We start from the raw sequence: 15401 nt of genomic DNA on the forward strand, positions 1-15401 counted from the left end.
CTCACATCCAATCTAAACCTCCCCTGGCGCAACTTGAGGCCATTTCCTCTCGTCCTTTCGCCAGTTACTTGGGAGAAGAGACCGACACCCACCTCGCTACAACCTCCTTTCAGGCAGTTGTAGAGAGCGATAAAGTCTCCCCCGAGCCTCCTCTTCTCCAGGCTAAACCACCCCAGTTCCCTCAGCTGCTCCTCACAGGACTTGTACTCTAGACCCTTCACCACCTTCGTTGCTCTTCTTTGGACACACTCAATGTTCAGGCTTACAAAACTCCTGTATTTTACTGAGTGGTTAAAACCTGGATGAAGGTTGAAGTAAACTAGAGCAAGAAAAGAAAATTAAACAAAAATGTCATTCTGTGTAACTTACCTCCCGTTAACTGTAGTATACTTGATCACATCTCCTGGCAGGACCACTGATAGTTCAATATCTTTATCGATTACATTCTCTTTCTGTTCCATGATGAGGTTGGCTGATGCTGTGTCATCAAATGGAGAAACAGCAATGGGTTTTGTTTCAGATGGAGGAGGCGGCGCTTTAGATTTTCTTCTGAAATAAATGGATAAAAATTAAAAGTCAAGTATGTCTTTATACATATGATTCCATACTGGCAAACTAACAACACTCAGAACAGGAATGAACCACACAGTTCTTTTCACTTGGACTGTGTAAGTGATATGTGCAAGGAAGGGATGAGAGAATATTTTCAACATACAATCAGTGGTGACAGAAGATACAACAGGCTAAGGTAGCTACAATATTAAAAAAAAAAAAAGCCCAATAAACATCAAGCCCAAAACAAAAAGGGTTTTTTAATATATATTAAAAAAAGTAAATTAATTACTTTTTTTCTGCCTTGGGTTATGCAAAGGACCCTATTTGTGCATTCTCCAAACAGATTTCTTGGATTAGAATAAACAGAAATACTGTACTATGCAGTATGAAGCCAAATTGCACTGACAGTATGTTTAACATATAGGATAGATAGGCTAGGGAATAATCACACTTTTCCTCCCCAAATTTTTCTTTTGATTATTAAAATCATTCAAACAAATCCTACCAGCTCTAGTCTATTTACTTCTACACAGTAATAAAACAGCAGTATAACCAATACTACTGTGTTGTAATATTTCTTGACATTTCAGTCACAATATGCTTTCATATTTTCCCCTCACCCATGCTGATTTCCTATTTTAATTTTTTCACTATCCCTTCCCGTCTTAGTGACAAGGCAGTGTGCTCTTGAACGCAAAGAGTGATCACTGAATAAGTTTCACTTATTTCACTTAAAAAAAAAAAAAAAATCCAAAATGGTATAAAAGGAAAACTCTCTATATCTCTTAATATACTTACGTTACCATAAATTCTGAAGGCATGACTCATGTCCTACAACATATAGTCCATCATCCCCTTTTATTCAAATAACTTTCCACAATTCACTGATATTGTCACAAGGAAGAGATACTATTATTAAAAAAAGATACTATTATTAAGAATTTCACCACCGGAAACAAAACTGAAACACAAAGTTCATGAGAACTTTTTAATTTCTTATAAACATTCTTTTAAAAAGCTTGAATGGAGCCACATTCACAGAAAGTTAAAGTACATTTCAAACATAATACACAAAGGTTCCAAAAATACGCTTGCAGTTTACATTCTGGAGCTGTACCAAACTTTGTTTACTTTAAACGTAACCAAAGAAATTAAATTCTATAATTGTCCTGCAGAATTAAAACAAGAGATCTAGCGCACAACAATTAGAAGAACACATCTTTCTTGTGAAAACAAAGTTTAAAGCCACTCACAATGAAGAAGAAACAAGGTCCAGAGCAGCATTGCAAAAGTCGACTGTGTAATGAGACTTCACATGACCGACGTGTTGCTGAAAGTGCTTAGAGTTTTGAACTTCAGAACTCCGTGCTGAATAATTAACTATTCACAGCCTCGCAGACCTCATCGGAAGTACCCACAGACCTCCGAACACACTGAATGAGGATTCACCATCAAACTTCATACCTCCTCTCTGTTAATGTTTTAAATTAGTTTTGGTGCACCCTGCGTATGATTTGAGATGTGTGGCGTTAGCTGCAAATTTAACTTCGGTCTCTACAGCAACTCGCCTGGGTTGTTTCTGGGTTATGTGAACATTGCAAAATGTATGAATCAAACTTCTTTTTACTCCTCCCCCACTTCTTTTTCCCCCCTGATTTTTAGCTTTCATATAACTGCCAAAAAGAAATTATTAGCCAATACAGAACACCAATACAGCTATTAAAAACCAAAAAACTAAAAACTCATCCTATAACATGTTATTAATACCAAAAAAATCCAAACCCGAAGTGAAGCAGCACTGCTTTTCCCCTTCTGTACTCATTCTTACAACTTGCAAGTGACTTCAAATGACCATTAAATGATGCTTATTGCAACTGAACTCAGAATTTAATCCTTGAAGACTACATGCCACAGAAATACTTGTTTGCAAATGCTAGTGGACTCTATTTTCCATTAAGCAGACGAACGCAATTTCATTGCTGGAACTCTGCTATCACTAGAGAGTGCTCAATCACACAGAGCAATAAATGCACGGTCCACATCAGTAAAATGCGGCTCTATTTATACAGCGTCTAACTTACACTGTAGAGAGCTAGCACTGATAAAATACTCTTGTCAAAACTTGCGTGCAACAGCTATCTAGATGAAGTTCCACGTATTTATAAAGAACACATACACACACACGCGGAGTCAGCCAGTCTAACAAGGTTGGCTGAATCCCCACACACACCACTGCAGAGCTGTGTACCCTACCCATCTCTAGCGCATCTGCATGGTCTTTATGGTTAGTTATGCTTACGTTTCCCGCCCCACACAAAAGCAGGAAAAATCTCCAAGTATACTTTCTCAGAAGTTATGCTGAGGTTTTGGCAACCTCTTCTTAAACAACAGGGATCCCAATACTTTCATTTTCTGTTTCCAGATGCTGTGTCTCTTTTTTCTTCATTTTTCACTAATGCTCTCATCTCTCATTCTTAGCCCAAAGTATTTACATTTGGTCTTACAGCTTTTTCGTTTCTTGAGTTTGTTTCTCTGCCTTGCCACAGGAGAGGCTGCCTGACAGGTAACGGAAGCCCTGCATTCCCCGCGCCCCACAGCTGGTAGGGCAGCAAGAACAATTCAAGTTACCATGATTATTACATCTACAGCTGTAAATCAAAAGCAGCAAGTGACAGGATGGTGGAAATACACTTGCAGGGGTAGTTTTAACCTACCAACCCTCCCCTCCTCTTTTGTACTATGGGGCTTCCAAGAAGCTGACACAGGTGATTTCTCTCACAAAGGCATCCTCCACACACCATTTTATTCAAGCACCAAAAAGTAAAAACAGCATTATCGAAGCAATTCCAAGCCTACGGCATCATTTCAAACACTTATCCATCGTAAAGAACAAACAAACAAAAGCCCAGTTCTCTCTTGCCTTTTCACCTCTACCAGGTACTAAGCAAACCGGGAGAGCTGCTGGTTTTTAATGAATTTGCTAAAAAGACAGAGAGTGGTTAAGGTGGTTTCTTCTCCTGAAAAGAAGAAAACCCTTGATTTTCAGTAAGACAAAATACAGCCATAACAAAGAGAATGAATTCCCAATCATACAAAAATAACACTTCAGAGGTCAGAAAAAAGGTGTTTCGTAAATGGTCTCACTCACAGCACCTTTCATGTTCAGGTAGCTTCCAGATGTGCTAGGACCTAAGCAGACCTATTCTAATTTTCAAAATAAACATTAGAAGGAGTTAGAACAACCAAAAACATACTCTTTATTTTCATGGCTACTATAGAACTAAAGGAAAGCTGCGGGAAGAATCAAAGCACAGCTTATTTAAGCTATGACATAGAGGGAGTTAAAAGAGAAATTTTAACCAAATAAGGCCACAACTCATAATATAAGAACACCTTTGGAAATTGTGCTGCAGTATCCTACACAATGCAGTATCCTACACAATATCTTCCCTTGTCTCCATAGGTCCCAGCCCCATCGACTGACTGTCCCTACCCCGGACATTAAAACTGCCAATCTCAACTCACCTAAAGGGATGTGCTCCCCACTGTTTATCACCAGATAAACAATTCCAGCTACCTATTGCACTGCAACAGCTTGAATGTCATCTGCTGTTTAACCAATTGCTTAAGACAAAGCAGGAAAGGAAAAAAAAAAAGCCACAAAAAACCAACACAACTTTCTTCTCTGATTCTTCCTAGCCTTGGAAAAGGCAGCCAGAAGGACACGCACAACACTCTCACAGGGTCCCACAAACACAGGCTGGTGCAGCCTGGGCAGAGTTTGTATTTCCCTTGTTACCAGTGCACCTGGAGCCCTCTGCTTATGCCAAGTCTTTCAGGTAGTCCTCATCTTCTGAGATTATATTGTTCCCAAGAGAATACATTCACATCTCTCAGAAATTTAAATTTCTGAAGTCCCACCTGCAATTCCCACCAGTCTTTGTGACAGAATACAGTTACTGTAAAGACATTAAAGAATTCTTTCAGCCAAATGCAGATAGAAGACTTCATTTTGTTAAGAAAAACAATACATCTTTTAAAATCAAATGCAAGGCCATAAAGTCAACATTTTACGTGTTTCAGATCCCACTTCTACAGAATAAAGTGTCATTGCTCTATCTTAACATATTTCCTGCTTGCCAAAAAAAAATAATAGTGTCAATGATCTGAATGTGTGGAAGCCCTTTTTAAAATAAAGGTCTGGCACAGTAAATAAATAAAGCATCTATTTATTTGATTTTCAAAAAATTCCTGTTCGAAAGTTACGAGCGGTATATTTTTAACAGTAACTAGAGAAAGGCACTTTAAAATAATGAGAAATACTTGAACTGACAGTGACCTGGATATTCGAGTTATCACCAGCACTTCCTTTCGATAAGGATCACTTTCCCCAAAAAACTGCAGAAAGAAAGAGGAAACCTATCTGCTAGATCTGTGCACAACCAAAGGCTACAGCATAAAAAAAAAAAAAAAATCCACCTCTTAAAACTCGGTATCAAGGAATATTAATGTTTACAGCACTTAACTTCCCGGTTTGAACACAATTACATGAGACACTATACAAAGACAGCTTGATAGCCCTCTCACTGAAATTATTTTGGATCTAACCTCCAACATCAGAACCGTCTCTCAGGTACTGAAAAAGTTTATTAAACATAGTACAATAAAAACCTTCTACTACACAACAGATAGACTTAAGTTTGTTAATTTTACTTACGGCACCATGAAAAACACTGGTTTATACAAAGAGCAACTACACATTTTTTTATGTCAAACTTCACAAAATTATATATGCCAAAAGTACAAGCAGCACTTCATTTTATTTTCATTCAATCAGAAAAGGATCTAGTTCTACTAAGATCACGTCACGAGAGGAAAAAGGCCACTGCAATAAAACTTCTTCTAGAGCTTGTCTTGCCTTTCACCTCTCATCCCAAGCAATTTCTATAATGCTTTCTCGATTATTACGATAATGCTGCTCCACAGCTACACCATAGTAGCAGACAGCCGAAACCTTGCACATCATCTGCTCAACCAAGGAACAGTTGAACAAGAGTTCAGGCCTACACGGAGTACATTAATTTGTTTTGTTTACAAAGATACATCAGTTTTGGCCAACAGGTATACAAAATATTTAAGCCCCTAATTTCGCCTATAAGCATTCCCAGCCCAATACTCATCTTTAATACTCTCAGAACAAATTTGTCTTCTACACTAAGCAAAGATCATAAAAGTACCAACTTTCCTCCTGTTTATTCAGTTCCCTCTTTGTAGATTACGGTTTCACAGCATCACCACTGCACATCTTCAAGATCAAACACTACTTGCTAGGAAAAAGCTTGGAGACAACTGCAGCATTACTATCTGATTCTGCTCATCATAGTCCAGTAAATGACTGAAGTTATCAATGCAAGTCACTCAAAAAATCACTGCTATATGTTTCAGGGCACATGTATAGATAACCTCTTTTTTTTTTTTTTTAAAGAAAAAGGAGAAGGGGAAGTATTTCATAAGACATAAATGTTCAGTAATCCACATTTTAAGTTAGTTTGCAAGTTGAAGATCCCAAATGGGGACTTGATAATTACATAATCAAACACATGAAAAATGGAGTATTTTAGAATAGTGTCTATTGTCTACAGGCCAGTCTGAAATGCCAGTTTCATCTGCAGTATAATTATGGATGATATTTTTGTTTTCTTTCCTTTAGTGAAATGCAGCTTGATTTTCATTTTTATTGTTCTTAATCTGAATACTAACAATCGCAGTGACATATCTATTCCACATGGAGTACTTTTCTTTTAGCTTGAGAACTGGAATACACAGCTTTTCTTGTTATACTAGCTACATAGATGTTGTAAAGCCACCCTGCATAACCTTGTGATAGACTGAAATGAAAATACTCAAGAAATAGGACCATTACTCTTCCCACCCCTACCCCCACCAGCACAGCAAAATAGCCTATGTATGAGCACAGGATTTATCTTCTATGCACATGATGCTTTTTTTCCTGTCTATGACCTGATACTTGGCATTTAGTCTCTTAAAGCAAAAAAAACTTCTTCCAGAGATCACTGAAAACACAGAATTTAGCAATGAGTAATGGGTAATAAGGCATATATTTTCATTAGAGATTTCATTTAAAATCTGTATTTAAAAACAAAACCTTAACAGCTAACATCCTACAATATATGAGTTTCCTGTGTGCTATTAGCAAAGAGCAGAAAATTCCTGAGTCCCTAAATTATCTGTTCATCATCACGTGGAAACACTGCATGGTATCAGCTAAAGTCAACAGTATCATAGTACATATAGCTACAACAGCATATGTGCATGTTTGTTGCAAGCACACATCTTTATGTTTTGCAATACTTGATGGTAAGTCCACTTGCTAGCACATCTTTTAAATGGTATTTATTTCATACCACAACACAAGGTTATCTGTTTTTCTCATTTTCAGAGAGACTTCTCTTTCACATCTTGGATTCACCCATTCCCATTCTGGCTTCTTCCAGCCCAAGTCTGAAGCTGGCAGAAAAAGAACCGACTGGAAGTCCTTTGCTTTACACTGCCCAATGAATTGGAACTGTTCTCACAAAAAACACTTTTAGCTTCTTCCAAAAACAGAAAAGGCTATTTTGTTTATAAGCTTCTAGAGATTCTCCCTCTTAATGACTGTTACACTCAGAAAACGGAAGGGAGAGCATCACCTGTAACTATCTACACTACATCTCAACCACCTTTCACTGCTGTGTGCTGCAACCTACTTCCTCCATACACACACATTTCTAACAAGTTGCTTGAAACAAATTCTAGAATTTTTTCAGTCATTTAAAGTTTTAAATCAAGAAGTCAAAAGTTATGCTATACTTGTATCAAAACACTCTCTGCACAGCTGTATTGTTCTTCTGATTCAGCAACTGAATTTAATACTAACTAGTACCAGCAAAAGTCTATGTATTTTAATGTCGGTAAGAACAAGGACTCACAAAATCCTCCCGCCAGAGAAAGTACAGTTGTTTCTATACAACACACTTTATGTTATGGCACACTCGTTGGCAAATTGCAGTTCACTCCTTAGAGTCTCTGATCAGGGCTTGGAATGGGAAGTCCCTAAATTTACTTACCTTCTGCTACCTTTACAGTTGCATTGTCCCAATTTTAGCTCTAATACTCCTCCAAATAAGACTGCCAGCCATCAGTCAAATCTAATGGAGAACAATGACTGCACAAAAGAGTATGCTTTTAGGAGCACCTCCAGATGAAAGAAAACCTTTGAGATAAAGAATGTCAAATAAACCATTCAGAGAATAACATAACATCTCAACTCGTCCTATTTTCTTCAGTCACTCTGTCGGTTCTGGATGTTCAGTGCTGGTTTGCCCTAAAGTTGCTACAAAACAGAATTCATACCATGACCACCCCATAATGGGAAATGGGCACTACGTGGTGGAGGTACGTGAAATGACCAAGACATTTCCTTGAATCTTTACAACTTGCTAAACACATAAGGCTATGAAGGTAAACTCCCAGAACTAACAGTCAACAAGTAGACTTCGCTCCTCAAGAACAGAGTTCCTACCTTGAGGTGGGCATGAAGATACAAAAGTGAGGCAACTCTTGAAAACTACCCTTAGCAGAGTCTAGGGTTTACAGCAGAAGCCCATGCAATGGGTCAAGTGAAGTGGCTGCCATTTGAGAATGTGTGTCCTTTCTTCAGGTAAAGTTACTGTCTACTGTTAGAGCCCATCAAGTATTTGGGTCTCGCACTGAGAGACTAAGACAAACATGAACAGGGAAAAAGGCTCAGATAAACTGGGAAAGCAAACCACAACAACCTGCAAGGAGATCAAGAACCAAGCTTGAAATAAACTATAGACTAGAGAAACTAAGCAAACCAAACAAACAAAAAACCCAAAATGCTGAAAATGTGAAGGAAAAACACAGAAACAGCTTTTTCCTGGTCACTGTATATCTGTTGTAAAGACAATCGAACAAAAGAGTCCAGACATCTCACCTCAAACAAGTATCACTGAATGTGATGCTTTTGGTGTCTGCCAACCACTCCCAGCTTTGACTCACCTTTTTATAATACATGAAATAGGTATACAATCATTAGGCTCAGAGTGAATCTTTACCTTTGCTTAAGATCTATGGCTGTACGGATACACCATAAAACTTCTTTGTTCCTCCCTTCTTACATAAAACAGTCTCTATATTTTTCTTACGCTAGGAAATTAAAGTTAAAGACTGAAGGTAGTCTTGAATGGCACATTCAACTTTTGCTTTCAATTCCAGCACTGCTTGCCAAGAATCTAAAAGAAAAAAAGTCACAAAACTGATAATATTGTGTCTTCCTGTGGACATTGTTTTCTGTGATCCAAAAGCAGTTATGTGAAAACAAAGTAATCAGACTCCTCAGCAGTACGTTGCTTTCTTCTCTAATGCTGTGATACATTGTCCACATTCACCTTCTAATGAAAGTCTTAAAACAATATAGTTTTCTTAATCACAATCCTTAAGAGCAGACAACTTCTGGCACATGACAGAAAAGCTATTCCAAAACACTAAGATTTGTTCTGCATATTAGAAGACTTACAATTTTGTTTTTAAAGTATCAGCAGACCATAATAAGCAGTTTCTAAAGTGGAAACACTTCTTTCCACCCTCTAACTGAATGTCTGAACTTCCTACTTCGGTCTGCGGCTGATGTTTTCCAAGAATAGAGACCTACATGGGACTGTAAACATAAAATTGATCTAAGAACTATTCTCATTTCATTCCTAATGGAACTTTTTCACCACGTCTGGCATTCTCACACTAAGATTAACCTGAAAACATAACATTTATCTGAAGACTTCCACTTAGTCTCTAACTTGCCATCACCTCCACTTCTACCTAAATCATGCTCAAAGAAGAGTCTGCTGTTGCTCATGAAAAGCACCTCTCTTTCAGGTGGAACTTAAAATAATAATTTTTAACTGGAGTTTGGCTAGCTGAAATATCACATTCTATTCATCTTGACTGAGTTATTACCAGGCATACAGGTTTCTACACAAAATTTGTGTTGCCAGAAGTGCTGCAAAAAAGGTTACTTTTAAGTTAGTTTTAACATACTGTAGTATTCTAATATTTATCCTTAACATTAAGCAGCCCAAGTATTTGCTGTACCAGCCTCATGGCATCTATATAACGTGCCTATCAGCCTTGATACTAGGCTTTCATCTCGAGATCAGTATCACTGTTTGATACACAGTCTCTCTCTATTTCTACAATAAAAGCACCAGCTGGATGTTAAGATCAAGGTATGGATCAATGAGAGTCAAGCACTGTCCATTCTTAGGTTATACCTTCAAGCCAGGCTTATGATACATGTAGGACAAAATAAAGGAAAAATATTTGCTGTACTGGCTCCATAGAGAAATATGAGCTTTCAGGTTCTGAACTCATCTGCTTAGTTATTTGGGGAAGATTCTGAGGTTATATGGTATAGACATTGCGTCTAGCCGGTGGCTCAATAGGTGCCAAGTTCAGAAACACATTTTAAGTTCAATTTCCAGGTAGAGGAACAAACATGAACAATTTGTAAATCTTTTGAGGTAACGGGGTATTTCACAGTGCACTTCTCTATACAGATTCCCAAGGCTGAAAGGAGACCAAAATTGCAAATAATACTGGTATTTTTAAAATATTACATAAGAATAAGATGGTACTAGAAATGAGGCACCAGGTAAAAAGTTCTCCCAACACAAAAATGCGTTGTGCAACTGATATACCAACTGACACGTCAGTAGTAACGCTATGGGTGATAAGACTACTAATAAACTGATCTTGGAAGATTATGAGTTTACTCAGTGAGGTTCCAACAAACAACAAATCATCTGCAGATGTTCTCTTACTTATGCCTATATTCAGTTGACTGCTACAATGAAAGCAAAAAAATGTAAAATACCTATGTTTCCACTCTCTTCCCATAAATAAACTGGATCAAGAAAACGAGGCATCCCTGGAATCAAGACATGTTTTCAAAGCTCTTGCTAGAGAAAAGTTTTTCCCAGTCAATGGGATGTGTGGAATCCCCCCCTCAGTAGCCTCATAGCTCTGAAGAAAAGAATTTTTTTTAAAAAGTCTTATCCTAGAGAGAAATAAATCACAGCACTGGGTCGGTAACCATGACAGTAAGGTGAAAGCTTAATGGAATCTTCGGACGTCTGGTTCACACTAAAAGCGAGAAAGCAGCAAATGAATCCTCCAGTTCCCTCCAGACCATTTGGAACAGACACTTGCCCGTCTGATTGTCTGTCCCCATGGCAGTGGCAGTCTTGAAAACAGAAGAGCCTGTATTCGAGCCATAATTCATGCAATGTTTTCTCTTATTACAAGGAAAAAGGGGAGATTCAGAGGCAATGTAAACACAAATCTCTATGGTATGGGCATGTTTTTAATTGTGCCCCTCAGCATTAAAAGGGGCACCAACTTCAGTATAAGCTTATGTAATGTAATTAAGTCAAGTACAAATGTAAAACTTTTCTAGAAAAATGATTCATTCATTGCTGCTCAAAGCCAAATCATAACTATTATTACGATGACCTTTTCAAGCTCACTTAAAACACATGAAAGGCTACCCGACTCCTGAGCACAGATAGCCACTGAATTAGTGTTGTCTTACACCATCCAACAAAACATAGTTAGTTCCTCTCTAGGCATAAGAATTGCCTCGCTGTTAGGAAGACAGCCAAGAGCTCAGAATCCTAGCAGGCAACAGAGGATAAAAAATACTTTATGCTATAAATTAGCATAAAGTGTATTATTATTACTGAGGAATTATAGAAATGTGTTCTGATACAAAAGTTCCTTTGTAGTACATTCTCTTGTGCCAAAAGAAATATTTCTTTTTCTCCAACCCTAAAAAAAACAAACAAAAAAGAAGAGGTGTAGTGGAAAATTAGTTCCAACGACGTTACTTCAAAGGAGGTTAAGAACTTAGACTTCTGAAGTAAATAGGACTAACACAAAATACAAATACAAACTTGGCATGTCCATGTGCAACATACCTCTGCAGTAAGCAGATACTTATATCTATTTGCAACCTTTTCACAAAGTATCAAATGCAAAATATAACCCAGATTTACTACCAAAAGAAAGTACAACAAATTTGAATGACATTCAAAACTATTAAAACTTCGTATGACTCACTTAGCCTTTATTATATTTACGTTATGAAAACAGCCTGACAGAAAGGAAGGAGAGCAGGGAAGAGAAAGCAGTAAATCTGTAACGGTAATTGAGTAATATATAACTGGCTGAATAAACAGGAAAAGAAAACAAAGAGCAGCTTGAACTGAAAGGGGGAGCTTAACCTTTGATACGCTAATAAATCTAACAAATGCTTAAAACTCAAGCAAACGTATGTTACCTCCACTAGGAACAAACCCTCAAATCTTTTTCAAGAACTGCTGTAAAAGGATGCTCATACAGATGTTTTTCTCCCATGACCAGTAAGAAAAGTTCAATTAAGGGCCCTCAAATAGAGCAAAACCTGAATCTGCCCTTCTGGCCGTTATGTCCTAGTCATGAAAGCAGGTATAACACCACTGTCTTTTCAAAGCCTGCAGATGAAACACCTAGCTCTGCTCATGGCTTTTTCAGCTGCTATTCTGAACATCAATAGAGGTAAGAATTGTCAATTTATCTGAGCTTTTCTGCTGCTGCTGCTTTTCTCTCCTGTTCAAAATCCTGTGTTTTAGAAGTAACACTGGAGGCAGGCACTGGATGGATTTAGAGGTTGGGAAGGAAAAGAAAAGCAGAGCCACACAGTGGCCAGGAAAGAGGCTAATACAGACCCTTCCCTTTTTCCTCACATACACACATGCCTCAAATATAGGTATGTGGGTGTAGGTGTGGGTGGCTAATAGATAAAATAACACAGGACAGCAGCTAGGAAGCTCTGGAGTAACAACGGGGAAGACAAACTTTACTCCCTCTTTCTTTTAGCTGCTGTAAAAGGTTGGGTTCAACTGCAGCAGTCCTATTTCCCAGCTGAAGGTTCAGATACAGGAAGAATAATTGAGCCAAGCACAGCGATGCGACTTTGGAAAGCACTGCAGCCAATTTCTGTTTTTTATGCAGGTGTTTGGAACACAACAAGCCTTCTCCCCTGTAGAAAGCTCTTCAGCCACCAGGAGCCTTCTCTTAGCAGTTATGTCCTTTGGCTACCTAAGTTTGGTAAAACTTCAAAATGTTTTGTACATTTGCATAACCAAGAAATAGGAGGGTTTAGTAAATTGGAGAACAGACATGATATTAAGCACTGGAAGAGAATGTGAAGCAGGGAAAGTTTCCTATCCTGAGCAAGAAGCTTAAAAAAAAAAAAAATATATATACACACACACACACACAGATGCTATGTGACACGAAGAATGGACAGAGAGTTCCTACACAGATAACCATGTCAGCAAACAAGGCATCCTAGTTCATTACAGGGAAGAAAATGAAAGAGAACAAAAGTTAAGTTCAGGCTAAGAAATTGTATTAAACCCAGCATTTTCTTTACTAGATGGCAAGAGAAGCATCTTGGCAGTTAATATCCTGAAAGCTAGGGTGTAATAAAGAGGTTTCTCATGAAGTATAAACAACATAGATTTAGTTCCCCAAACAGAAGCACCAAGCACCTCGGGCTAACACTCCTTGCAAAACTAAGAACTGCTTTGAGTACCTCCCTGCCACCAGATTCTTCTGCTCGTCTTTCACAGCTTCTTCCTCAACACTCCCTCCACTCCCTGCCTCCTCCTCAGAAACCAAAGTGGGAAACCCTCTTACCTTCAGGAACAGGGTTGCATTTACTACCTCCTCAAATGTCAGTGCTGCTGCTGGAGCCCAATCCTAATTTCTTGCGCACTGTGTGAGGGGAGATAGGTGGTACAAAGCACAGCCAGAAGTCCTATCCCAGTTCTCTTCATAGCATAAGCCCAATCAGCAGTTTTCATAGCCCCCTTTGCTGCCGCTGACAGCAGAAGCTCCCTCCCCTTTGTCCTACTTTAATTTAAACTCCCTCATTGGTTGGCAATTCAGGGCCCCAAATGAATGCTGTTATTTCCTCCCCAAACTCATCCCCATCTACATAGAAGAGTTGTCATTAGCCCCCTTCTCCGCTTTCTTCTGTACACTCAAAATCCCCTAGATCCATTTCTTACTTGATTCTTGCAACAGGTAAGGAAGGAAGAAGATATTTCTTCAAAGAAGGCTGACTCCCTGCATGATGGTGGTAACACCAAAGCTATTTTGGATGACCCATTACTTCCATTAGAAAGCCCCTGCTCTTTCTGAAAAAGGGTTCAGGACTTCAGCATTAACTATAAAGTAGGAAAAAAATATTTAGGAAAGGGAGAAGCATACTTCTTACTAACCTTTATAACTGTTATCAGCAGCAGCAGTCTGCTCTGGGGAATGTAGAGAAGCTTTCCTATACGACTATGCTGATGAATAATTTGCTTAACTACTACGCTTCACTCCTGTATTCACCCCCTCATCCTTTTCAACTTTCACTACTGCAAGTTTACGCCCAGTATTTTTCACTGCTGATTTTTTAACATATTAACATATGATTCAGTGCCGGAAGCATACTGACTTTTGCAAGAAGTTCAACTGAACAAGATTTCTTAAATTCTTTCGTTGTTGCTGTAAGCAAAGTGCATCTTGGCATTGTGCAGTTATTTAGTCTATTTAAGTATTACAAAATTGTTGTAATGCTTTCCATGATAAACAAAAGTGATATATAATATTCAAGGCATACACAGAATACACAGCAAGGACTTTACTATATTAAACAGTAAAGGCATTGACTTTTACAAGTTATTACAAACAACAAGTGTTTTTCTTCCAAACAAAATTTTAGATCAAAATCAGACGAAAGACAATCAAAGTCAGAAAAGTCTTACAGTCTGAATGAAATAACATCCCTCATTTAAAATAATCTCAATAATCTCATTTGAACTTCTAGGCCCCAGTCAGCAACATAATTATTGTTAGTATGACACTCCCCAGTAAGATAATACAAGTATTACTTTGAAGCCATTCTGCTGATCATCTAAACAAGGAGAGGGAAGAAGAATAGCTAAAATTGATTAATCTACTTTTCTGCTTACCTCCAAGATAACACAGGTTTTTCTTCTCCGTTAAAGTCACGTGAAATTCTTTCAATAGCATATGTAGGTAGAAGGGGCGGAGTGTGTGTGTGCATGGCAAGCTCACTGTTGTTCCCTTCTGCTACTGGTGACATCAGTAAGCCTACCTATTTATAATCCCACCACCTGACCACACAGCCTACAGAGTACATCTAGAGATCTGTATAGCCATTAATCCTGACATATCTACTTCAGCCAATTCAAAAGAGAGTATTAAGTAGCTTTGTTATGTCTTCTGTGGCTTTATACCACAAAAAGAATCCAATCTTGTTTTCCGCGCCCCTTTTATTTTTACAAGACAAGTTTAATGGGAAGTTTTAAAATTAGGACTCTTCCTTCCCTCCATGCTTTTTAGCCTTCCCTATTTCTCTGTAAGATACCCGACTAAACAGTTCAGGTGAGCAAATTTTAGTGATCAGTGGAATACTTAGGCAGCAGAGGCAAATAACCATTTACATCCAGTTAATTTGATCATCAGTACTACCTACAAAATTATTGAATCATAGAATGGTTTGGGTTGGAAGGGACCTTAAAGATCACCTAGCTCCAACCCCTCTGCCATGGACAGGGACACCTTCCACTAGACCAGGGTTGCTCAGAGCCCCATCCACCCTGGCCTTGAACACTTCCAGGGAGAGGGGGCATCCCAAACTTCTCTGGGCC

The 15401-nt window shown here is 38.3% G+C and overlaps 1 protein-coding gene across 1 annotated transcript in view; it reads right to left on the minus strand.

Moving 5' to 3' along the window:
* The window catches only part of COBLL1 (cordon-bleu WH2 repeat protein-like 1), a 52125-nt gene extending 38670 nt beyond the window's left edge, over window positions 1–13455 (minus strand). The window contains exons 1-2 of the mRNA XM_009325392.1: window positions 13375–13455; window positions 370–549 (exon numbers count right to left, since the gene is read on the minus strand). Of these exons, the coding sequence (XP_009323667.1) occupies window positions 370–461 (92 nt within the window). The 5' untranslated portion in view covers window positions 462–549; window positions 13375–13455. The remainder of the gene's footprint in view (window positions 1–369; window positions 550–13374) is intronic.
* Window positions 13456–15401: the final 1946 nt, after the last annotated feature.

The sequence above is a fragment of the Pygoscelis adeliae genome, unplaced genomic scaffold (genome assembly GCF_000699105.1).
Source record: "Pygoscelis adeliae isolate BGI_AS28 unplaced genomic scaffold, ASM69910v1 Scaffold106, whole genome shotgun sequence".
In the NCBI taxonomy this organism is placed as follows: domain Eukaryota; kingdom Metazoa; phylum Chordata; class Aves; order Sphenisciformes; family Spheniscidae; genus Pygoscelis; species Pygoscelis adeliae.